We start from the raw sequence: 11583 nt of genomic DNA, 5'->3' as shown, positions 1-11583 counted from the left end.
TTGTCTTAACCACCCAATGACCTTTAAGGCTTAAAGGACAGTAAGTCATTCTCAACGTATGGTCACGGGTTTTTAGGGTATAAAAGAGGAAGGTAAATCCTGCGGACGCCTTTATTCCACTGACCTTACTCTGACCTATTAAGGGTTAAATCCTGTTTGCAGCCATTTGAGAAACATGAGGACAGAATAGAGCTAATCAGATTCACTAAATCAAAGTGACTCAGCTTTGGAGTGCGACTGGGCAGACCAGATAAAAGCTGTGTGTATAAATGAGATAACGGGAATTCATATTTTTTACCTTGTTTTGTTTGCATTGTTTTTTTTTTTAATCATTTGCTATCATTGGCTGTTGGAGACAAACAGGCTGACAATTCAAATGTATACTGGATTCATGTTGAGCCATAAGAAAAGAGTCTGTTTGAAATGGGAGGAGCATCTGGAAACAAAGTGTGTGTGTATGTTTAAAATTAGACTCTTCCTGCTAATTTTGGACAACTGCGTCCTGTCATCGTTAAGACATCCTGGCTTTTATCCCGGCGTCATTCTCCGGAAACAGATGCACTCGTATTGTTGCAAACGCAATAAATTGTTGTTCCCATCGACACTCGTGAGCTTTAAATCGGCTCCAAATTTGAGAGTTAGCGTCTGAGCCTGTCACATGACCATATAGTTGTGATTACTGAATGAAATTTCTCCTAATACCACTACCGACGAATGCGCTAACCAATGATCCGTTGATTGTATCACGTAAATACGTGTGCGGTCGATTGGTCGCCGTCTTTTGGTCGCCAGTCTTTTGGTCGCGGTCTTTTGGTCACGGTCTTTTGGTCACCCCGACCGCGACGACCGGCGACCAAAAGTCCGACGACCAAAAGACCGGCAACAAAACAAGGTTCATCTAGTCCATTTAAGGAGCAACAGGGTCTTAACGAGTTATCCAACAAAAAACAATAAAAGTCCGGGAAATTTGGAGCTTGTCTTTAGCCTAATAATTACTAAGGCATTAAGTATGACTAAATAGTCATTCGAAGTTTGTATTTAGGGAATTTGAGCAACGATTTAAATGGTAATTATAAATAACCTTCCGGGCGACCAAAAGACTGGCGACCAATCGACCGTGTACCCGTAAATCAAACACTCCAATGTATCTACATTTGCTTTTTCGTCATAATTGTCATTTAAGCCAAATAACAGGTGTCTGAGAATAGAACCTTGTGGTACTCCATATATCTTTGGGAGTGGCTCTCATGCATTGTTAACCCGCTATGAGCCACATTAACAGCAGCCACGAGTTAAAAATGAGTTCAAGACAATAAGAAATAATCCGGGGATATTTTATAAAGTGACTCTTGAAGTGAAAACATCTGATGTGACAGTTTATTCATGATTTATTTCACCAACGCAATACTATTGTTATCCCTGCGAGAATGCTGACTTGAAACGTTTCCTCCAATCCCCTGCATGTCTGGAATTACTGCGGCGTCGTTACGTAAAAGTCTGCGGCCTGCCTCTCTGGTTCTGCATCAGACCAGGCCTTGACCTCCCTCCACCTCTGGAGTGTCGCCTTCACCCTCGTTGCACAATTACCCAATCAAGGGGAAGCCGGGTGCAGAGCGACATTTTTTTATTTATTTTAAATAGCGGGGGGAGGGCGTCAACCACACCGTTAACCCCCCAGTGTGGAATCAGACACCACACAGACAGATAATCCCCCACAAATAGTCTGTTTTCAGGCCGTGGGCATACGTGTTATGCGTATATTTAGCGCACGGCAGGATTTGGGGGTGACGGCATGAAGGGTGGATTACAGTTTTAGTAGGACAGGAGCCAGATTGTACCCCAACCGCGGTCACACTTTCACCTGATGTGACAGAGTGAGTTAGGATGTTCTCTTTTAAATGTATTTCCTGTAATATACGGATTGTGTTTGTCCCCAATAAATCTGCAGAGTGCGACCAATTTTTCGCCATAAGCGGTCGTCTCCTAGGCGAGAGTCATGGCAACGGCCAATGTGGGCCCCTGGAATTTTATGCTGTCCTTTTGAAAAAGTGGCAGGCCAGGTTCTTTTACTCTTTTACGCTCCTTGTCAGTCGCTTTCTTCCTTTTCCTCCCCCCACGTGACAGCGAGACTAAAGGGAAGGAGGTGGTGACAAGTTGGGGTGTTCGTGGGAAAATGTTGCCAAACAAATAGAGGGGCATGGAGGGCAATTTATTCCAATGCATGCTAGTAAAAAGTAAACTAAACATGAATTTTGAGGTAAAGCACCCCTTGCAATGCCACTGTGTGTTTGCCCAAAATATTTTTGGGGGAGAACAAACCCTATTATTATTATTATTAGCACGTGAACAAACAAAATAAAGGGGATTAAAGAAATAGATTAATCTCCTTGTTGGAAGTCAAAATGGAAAAGACAACATGAGGATATTAGTTACTTTAAGTGTGTTTTTTTTATAAGTAAATGCTGTCAACATGTTTTTAGGAAGGTTTTATCCTTAGGGAAATATTAGAATATTGTTTATAGTCTGATTAGGCGTCACCATATGTTGAGTAAAAAAAGCCTTACTATACTATGTCGCTTTTTTAAGAAAAAAGCCTTACTATACTATGTCGTTTTTTTAAGAAAAAAAGCCTCACTATACTATGTCGTTTTTTTAAAGAAAAAAGCCTTACTATACTATGTCGTTTTTAAGAAAAAAAAGCCTTCCTATACTATGTCGTTTTTTAAAGAAAAAAGCCTTACGATACTATGTCGCTTTTTAAGGAAAAAAGCCTTACGATACTATGTCGTTTTTTAAGGGAAAAAGCCTTACGATACTATGTCGTTTTTTAAGGAAAAAAGCCTTACTATTCTATGTCGTTTTTTAATGAAAAAAAGCCTTACTATACTATGTTGTTTTTTAAGAAAAAAGCCTTACTATATATAATATGTCGTTTTTTTTAAGAAAATGAATTAAACATGATAGATTTTGTTAAATGTTCATATGTATTGAAAACATGACATGCAGTTTTTCATATTTCAACTAGATTAGGATGAGATCCCATTATTTGTAACTGTTAAATATAATATAATCTAAACAATACTAATGTTTTGTATACATTTTTTGGGGGTAACTTTCTCATTTTTTTCTAAAAAATGACACATTGTGAGATCACGTATGGTTTATTTCCGTAATGGCGAGTACATGACATGCACGTGTACAAGTAGTTCCGACAACAACACTTAAAACGCTTACAAACTTACATGCCGAGTGCGTAAATCAGTGCATCCTAATTCCCCTTTACTGTAGCGCCACCTTGCGGGTAAACTATGAGGTCTACATTTAGATAACAGTTGTGAATATTATGTTAAACAGACAACGAATGTTCCTAACAACTTGCCCGTTATTTCCTCTACAGGGAACTCACAAGTTTTTGAAGCCAACCCAGATGTCGTGAAACTTTCTGAAAAATGAAACCTTTGCCGCAATCGGATCCTTCCGGCTTGCTGACCACCCCGGTGAGGAAGAAGACCTCCCTGTACAAGGTGAGCAGGGGGCTTCCGGAACCCACGCCGCAGTCGGCGTTGGCCCGGGCGGCCGTGCAGCCCATCTTGTTGCTCACCAAATTGGGGTGCGTCTCCAGGCACTGAGGCAAGCTTTTGTACGCCAGCTGGTTGAGGGCGAGCGAGCCCTGGAAGGAAGACCCCGGAGGTTGGGGGTCCTTCCAGCCCGTCACCACGGCGGGGAGCTCCCCGCTCGTCAGGACGCTGTCGGCGAAGTCTTTCTCCGGGAGGCAGGCGCTCGTCACTTCCTTCTTAAAGACGAGGCGGTCCAGGAGTTCCACCACGGCCAGGTCGTTGTCGGGGCGGCCCGCCACGTAGCGGGGGTGACGGTGGACCGCCTTCACCAAGGCTGTCTGCTCGCCCTCCTCGGGCGTTGTCTTGCGCTTGCCTGGAAGAAGAGTGGATGGATTGGAGAATTGGGATGGAGATGTGGAGTGGATTTTGTGCACGCTACTCACCGACGGACACTCGGAAGGAGTCGTACTTGCTGGTGCATTGGGCGGAGGTCAAAACCAGGTTTTCCTTGAGAATGACTCCGCTACAGAAACCTTCTGATTGGGAGCTCTTGAGAAGAGCCTGAAAGATGCGTGGATAATGGTGAGTACAATGTGCAAGGTGGGTCACAAACAAATGTATAGTTCAAGGGTGTCAGACTCGGGTTGGTTCGCGGGACGCGTTAACGTCAACTCGATTTCATGTGGGCCGGACCATTTTAGATATAATATTTAGATTCTTTTTTTTATAAATGGATTAAAAGCCCTGAATATTCCGTTTTTTATAGATCTAAAACAATGTTTATTTTTATATATTTTTAGATTTTACAAAATGATTTTTGAACTAAAAACACAGGAAAAAATGATTACAAAATTACAATGATTGGTTTAAAAGGGGGAAAATCAGGAAATTTAATATACATCTATACTCTTCATTTTAATTTGATCCTAAAACAGAAAGTCGGCACTAAAAGTTAATAGTGAAATATTTAACTCTTCTTGCGCCAGGACGTAAAGCTTTGCTCCACTTTTTTGACAGTCATTTAGTAATGCGCAATAGCACCGGATTTGTTATCGGAAAATGCGTCCACTTCTCCCAGAAACCTTAAAAGGACTTCCAAAGTGGCTGATTTCAGATTAAAAAATAAATGATTACGACTTCATCGTTCCTTCACGACGAATGGATCAAATTGAAACGACTGCGAGCGTACCTGCCAAGGACACTCTCCCGAGGCGCAGTCCAGTGGCTGAAAGTCGCTTCGGACAATGGCGGCCTGTCTGTCCTCCCAGCGACTCAAACTGCTGACCTTCCCGCAGGGATTGCGCACTGTGCGAGACGACGGACGCGTGTTACCGGCGTGACGGCGGCGGGATTGTGGCAAACTCGGCTTTACCGGCAGGCTGGCACTTGTCCATGTCCGCACGATTGAGCTTCCAGCCTCTCGCGCAGGAACACTCGTAGGAGGTGAAGCCCGGCTTGCAGAACTGGGAACAGCCCTTGTTCTTCTCCACCACGCAAACCGTTTGGTCTGCAGTCAGTAAACACGGCATTATTGCGGGTTTAAAAGCCTCGAAGCCCGTTAGGTGGATAAAAAATCCATCCCGACTCACCGGTCTCACAGTGGATCCCCGAAAATCCCGACTTGCAGACGCAATCGTAGCCGCCCACGCTGTCGGAGCAGAGCGCGCCGTTTTTGCACGGCTTCTCCGCGCACTGGTCTCCATCTTTTTAAGTCGGGGGACGGAATTCTCGTCATTTTAGTCGGAAGTCCACCTCGACGTGGAAATCGGCACTTACCGACGTAGACGGCCCAGAAGATGTCCTGGAAGAGAAGGCGGTTAGCCAAGGCGCAAAGCGATGTGGCGTGGAGCGCGTGGAGCTCACCGTGCGATACGAGTCCTGGAAGTGTTTACGGGCTTCCTCGTACGTGCACACCCGCTCCATGCAGGCCTGCTCCAGGTTGGACGGACGCTGGGTGGCCGCGTCCACGCTCCTCTTCGGGCGCCAGATGACCGAGTTCGCCTGCTGCTTGTCCAAAAAGACTTGAGAAGAAAAAACCCACCCCCGCAAATAAGCATAGTTTTAGACAATCTTCAATAATAGGTCACGTGAGGTGAAAATTAAGTATTTTGGAAATCAAAACCTGTCTGCGGGGGGCTGTGGAGGGCGGCCACGGCGACTGCCAGGAGACACGAAAAAACGGCAAATGGGGTTGCGGTGCGCATGATGGCGTGGAGGGTTGCGGCACCCCGTGGGTCGCCGACCAGCACAGCGAAACAGGAACCTGAATGACAAAAAGTCCACGTCAACAACAGAGAAGAGTGAAAAAGTCAAAGTGATAGTTTTGTTATAAAGGCTGTCGTAAAAGATTGTTTTGGTAGTTAATTGATTACAGATTATTTTTGTGATTTGTCATGTAAATCACATTTTTTTTAGTGTTTTTAGTATTTGTCTGGGTTTTACATACGAGCTGTAAATGTAAATGTAGAACCAGAAATTGCGCTAAAAAAGTTCTTGTAGTAGTAAGTACTATGTAATCATGCAAAGCAGAATTAGATGATCGGTTTGAGTATTTTTAAAAAGAATAATAATTATCTGCGTTCATTGAGGACGACGTAAATTAAATAATTACAATTTTTATTTTCAGTTTTTTGTGTTTAGAATATATTCCTTCGAAAAATATAAAAAAGAATTATCTAGTGTTTTAATAAAGAAAAATATTTAAGAGACTTTGTTTTCCCTCTTATTTTTTATTTTTCATTCCATTCAAATAATAAGTTTTGTCCTCTTTCATCACAAATATCTAAAATAAAATAATATATAAAGATATATACATATATTTGGCAGAAATCTGCAATGGACTTGCATTTCCATCATATTTGTCTTAAATTTCTTAGAAGAAAAAAAGAGAAATTCTACAATATTTAAAAGGAAAAGACAGTACACGTATTTAATGGCATGACTATCCCAAAATATAGAAAGTTAAATATTGCTGCTGTACATTGGGCGTGACTTTGCATTTTGTTTTGGCTGCCATGTTGCTAGCAAGCCCGTTTGTTTACTGATTGTGTACATTGTGTACTTGCCCTTCCCATGCAAATGTAGATGGCCCGAATGACAACAAAATTTGTGTCACGATGCGATAATATTTCCTAACATTGCTGCATCACCTTTAGCATTAGCTAGCACGAGCAAATATGGACATCCGCAGAAAAAAATCATAATCGATGATGTCACAATCGGTGGCTTCTCACTCACCTCGTTCAAATGATAGGACGTGATTTTTAGAAGATGTCGTTTCCAAAAGTCAATCGGCAGAAGGTTGGTAGTTTAATAACACGAGTGATGAGACGTCAGCGCAGTTAGATCGACTGACGATTTAATTTGAGCAGATGTAATAGAACAAACTGGCCAGAAGGTGTCGCTCTGGTACAAAGACGACCGCACTTTCTCCCTGCTTACAACTAGTAAGGATACTACTATAGTATTTGTAGTCTAATGTTACTTTAAATATTATATTTAAAAAGAAATACAAACTCTGTACCATCAATTTATTTTTTCAAAATAATATAAAATGTTCAAATGTATTTTTCTAATGTTAATTTCTATAAATTTAAAAAATACTGTAATCCCTCAAATATCGCGGCTGATGTAGAGCGGTCATGGCCGCGATAATTGAAAAACCGCGATGTAGGATCACCCCTATTAGTACTACTATACTACATGTTTTCGCACCCATACAAAAATAGTCAAAGTACTACACTTAAATATAATTTTCATGAATAGTGTTTTTTGCAATTTAAGTCATTGGCTCCCATGATGTCCAAGCCATTTAAAGTGGGAAGGTTGGCAGCGAATGAGCGAATGTTCAACAAATTACTACACATGATAGTAGAATAAAATACGGAATGTTATCACTGTTCTAACATTTTTCTCATCCATTATTTTTTCAAATTGTAATATAAACTACCCCGTCACAGAAATGAAATCATTTTCAATTTAAGACAATTTAAACTCATTCAAGATGCCTTAACGTGAAAGTTTTTGTCTTGCCACTTTTTTCATTTGCAACTAAATGAAACCCCTTTACATGGCACTTATCTGCCCTCCCTCCCTATCAAAATAGATTGGACACCTATCACCATCTATAGCAGCCAAACAAAATAATAACACTAAAATCCCATTTGCAGCAACAACATGAACTAAGATTTAAAAAATAAATAAATAAAAAGGAATAATAGCCATGCTTCAGTGAGCCTGTCCAGGGACACGCAATTATTTTAGGCAAAAAAACAAAAACAAAACAAAACACTACAATACCAGCTATGATCCTTTTGCGAAAATAAAGCTAGCTCCAAAAATACAATGTAATACAAAGCACATCATTAGCCAACATTTGGGATTTTAATGTCTTGCTTCTCTGCAATAGAAAAAAAAAAATGAACCACATTCACATCATTTGCAGTCCAACTGCAGGGTTCTGGCCTCATCTGTGAATCCAATAACGACTGAATAATAACGCCGCGCTATCCACAGCTGATACCTCAGTGCTGGGGAAACGGGGGGCACGTTGTAGTCCGCCCAGACCCCCTGGAGGACTGACCTCACCCAGTCGGGAAAACTTGCTATGTACGGCTCGAGGTAGAAATGAACATTACTGTGCTCATTTCCAACTAAAGAGACATCCATTATTCTTCTTTTTCTTCCGCTTATGTTTTATTCAAGTGAATTATTTTTTTTTTTGCCTCCTACTCGTCTTCATTAGTTTTGGATCGCGGTAAGGAATGGCTGAGCCATTCTTGTCTGGATATTTACTTTGTGTTTTCTATTCATGCTTGCGTTAACATTCATCCATAACAGCGGCGTGTCAATATTTAATGAATGTTTGACAACCTTGATGAACGTCACGACATGAGAATTATTTATTCAATGCGCCGCCGCGTTTATTTTTCATTTTGTGTCGTTTGTTCGCTTCAAGATGGGAAGATCAGGTAAAAAGTATTTTTCACGGAACAAAAAGATATTTATTTAAACGCACTTTTTGACATTCAGAAATTAGTTCCATTTGCTAAAAAAATGTTTTTTTGGGTCATTCCAAAATAGCACAAAAGTGTTTTTGCATTAAATTTCAGTAAATTCAAGACCCTAAAGCACATGTGTCAAAGTGGCGGCCCGGGGGCCAAATCTGGCCCGCCGCATCATTTTGTGTGGCCCGGGAAAGTAAATCATGAGTGCCGACTTTCTGTTTTAGGATCAAATTAGTGAATTAGAGTATAGATGTATATTACATTTCCTGATTTTCCCACTTTTAAATCAATAATTGTAATTTTTAATCCATTTTTTCTGTTTTTAGTTCAAAAATCATTTTGTAAAATCTAAAATAATATAAAAACAGCTCAAATAAACATTGTTTTAGATCTATAAAAAAACTGAATATTCAGGGATTTTAATCCATTTTAAAAAAAAAATCGAAATATTATATCTAAAATGGTCCGGCCCACGTGAAATCAAGTTGATTCTGACACCCTTGCCCTAAAGTCTGCAAAAATCATCTAAAATTTGGCCTATTTTACCTGCTTTTGATTCTTTTGACAATAGCACACTCAAACAACATGAATCTTGAAGTGAAACTTTCTGATGTAAGAGTTTATTCGAAATTCGGTTATTCGTGAAATAGGAAAGACATACTATGAGACATTCCCAACCAATAAATGTGGTTCTTTGACACCACTAATGTGGTTTTAGCTTATTTAAGGTGACTTTTTCGCCCCAATAATTTCATTTAATGGCATAATGTTGTGATATAATGCATTATTAAGACATACGGTTTGTCCCAATGACCTGCAATCAAGTCACCAGGACAAACAATAGCGTCCACGTGTCAGCTGGCCTGCTTTGCTCCAAAGTACAACTCAATCTATTGTGGGTTGCAGTGGAAATCAAAATGAAATCACGCCACCGTCATGTGCCACCGAATTATGTGGAATCGAATTGTTTTGTGGCGGGGACCAGCAATAATGTGGCATGATGTTGCAAGAATATGGTCGAAGGTTGCGGCGCCATGGGGGGGTCTTTAATATTGCTTGCTGGTTTTGTCCCACTTTTGGGACATTTATTCCTTTTTCCTTTATCCATATGAGTGAACATCAGATGGATATGTTTTATTTACAGCTTCCTAGCCGTGAAGCTAAAATTTGCAACAACGTGTAGGGAAAATTATCTTTAAAAAAAAACAAGAATCAAACAACAAAAAATAGACAGAAATTTAGCATTCAACTGAAATACACGTCGGCCATTTTCTCGGGAAAATTATCTTTAAAAAAATCAAGAATCAAACAACAAAAAGACAGAAATTTAGCATTCAACTGAAAAACACATCGGCCATTTTCTCGGGGAAATGATCTTAAAAAAAAAAAAACAAGATTCAAACCACAAAAAATAGACAGAAATTTAGCATTCAACTGAAAAACACACCGGCCATTTTTTTGGGAAAATTATCTTAAAAAAATAAAAAAAAGAATAAAGCAACAAAAAATAGACAGAAATTTAGCATTCAACTGAAAAACACATCGGCCACTTTCTCGGGAAAATTATCTTAAAAAAAAAAAAAAAACAAGAATCAAACAACAAAAAATAGACAGAAATTTAGCATTCAACTAAAAAACACACCGGCCATTTTCTCAGGAAAATTATCTTTAAAAAAACAGGAATCAAACAACAAAAAATAGACAGAAATTTACCATTCAACTGAAAAACATTTTCTCTTGCTATCACTTTATCTTTACTCACAAAATAATATGTACAAATACATTTTTGGGCACTGAAAGACTGAATTGCACAAGATTTAAAACTTTCTTTTAGAAGCACAAAAAAGAAAATTGCATTTTCAAATAGCCATGAAGCTGTCTTGTAAAATATTTTCTCTGAAAGACTTTTCTCCATGTGAGTCCTGAGCCTTTACACAGAAACCCATTTTATTTATGCCATCTTTTTTTGTCATGCACGTACGTATACTTAGCATCTTTCTGTTCCAACCTGCAAAGTGGCTGTCTCGCTACTGATTGTGCTGAAGAGGCATGGAGAGCAGCGAGTCGCATTCTGCAAGCTGGATATAAATGGAGCGAGCGCGCTCTGGCCAAAAAACACTCGGAGGCCAGAGAGGGCTCTTTAAATCATGGATATGTAAGAATGATCAGCATGTTACGCCGAGAAAAAAAGGGTTTTATATTCTGCAGCAGATAAGCAGAAATCGGCAGTCTTTCCATCAGTCGCCCTTGAAAATGTTAAGAATATTTAAGTAAACAGGAGATGTCCATTCACTGTTAGCCGCAGGTGTGCCCGTTTTGATCTTTGTTTTAGATGATGCCAAAAAAGTGATTTATGAATCAAAAATATCTTAAGAAGTCACTTAAATGTGACCACTTATTTGTGTATCTTATCTATCTTGACTACTACTTATCTACTGTTGACTACTTATTTATTGATTATTTATTCATCATTATTATTTATTGATTGTTTATCTGTTTGTTGTTGTTATTTGTGCACTTCCCTACTTATTTATGTTGTTGACTACTTGTTTAATTATTAGTTATTTTGTATTCTAATTATTTGTTTGTCTGTTTGTTGTTATTTTTGCACTTCCCTATTTATTTATGTGGTTGACTACTTATTTATTTTTTGTATTGTTATTATTGATTATTTATTTGTCTGTTTGTTTGTTGTTGTTTTTGGTGCACTTCCCTACTTATTTTTTTTGTATTGTTATTATTCATTATTTATTTGTCTGTTTGTTTGTTGTTATTTGTGCACTTTTGTGTTGTGCCGCCAAACGGTGTAAGATTTATTTTAAAAAAAACATGGTGAAACAATTTGCCAAAATGCTTACTAGCATAACAGCGTCATCATAGCCAACTGCATATTTATATTCTATTTTAAATAAATGTGTCAAAAATTGTTGCCAGTGCTATGCCATCGCTAATACTGCCTTGGACAACACCCTCGCTTTTTCTCCCTGAGAATTGTTGTATAATGAACAAACATTGGTAGA

General features: G+C 39.3%; 1 protein-coding gene across 1 annotated transcript; it reads right to left on the bottom strand.

Moving 5' to 3' along the window:
- Positions 1-3142: 3142 nt before the first annotated feature.
- On the bottom strand, positions 3143-6956 carry proza (protein Z, vitamin K-dependent plasma glycoprotein a). The gene is made up of 9 exons (XM_077618901.1): positions 6795-6956; positions 5680-5820; positions 5421-5578; positions 5334-5358; positions 5147-5260; positions 4930-5064; positions 4747-4862; positions 4001-4118; positions 3143-3930 (listed from the first exon to the last, which is right to left on the bottom strand). Exons 2-9 carry the CDS (start codon positions 5759-5761, stop codon positions 3392-3394), a joined length of 1287 nt encoding a protein of 428 aa, XP_077475027.1. The 5' UTR covers positions 5762-5820; positions 6795-6956; the 3' UTR covers positions 3143-3391.
- Between the last annotated feature and the right edge of the window lie 4627 nt (positions 6957-11583).

Source organism: Stigmatopora argus, chromosome 14 (assembly GCF_051989625.1).
Source record: "Stigmatopora argus isolate UIUO_Sarg chromosome 14, RoL_Sarg_1.0, whole genome shotgun sequence".
Taxonomy (NCBI): domain Eukaryota; kingdom Metazoa; phylum Chordata; class Actinopteri; order Syngnathiformes; family Syngnathidae; genus Stigmatopora; species Stigmatopora argus.
Note: the sequence above shows the minus strand (reverse complement) of the source record. Positions and strands in the feature narration are given on the sequence as shown.

Coding starts and splice junctions, on each gene's coding strand:
- proza (XM_077618901.1), bottom strand. CDS start 5,761: ATGCGCACCGCAACCCCATTTGCCGTTTTTTCGTGTCTCCTGGCAGTC. Junction 5,261..5,333: donor CTTCTGGGCCGTCTACGTCG/GTAAGTGCCGAT, acceptor CGACTTAAAAAG/ATGGAGACCAGTGCGCGGAG. Junction 3,931..4,000: donor CTCCTTCCGAGTGTCCGTCG/GTGAGTAGCGTG, acceptor CTCTTCTTCCAG/GCAAGCGCAAGACAACGCCC.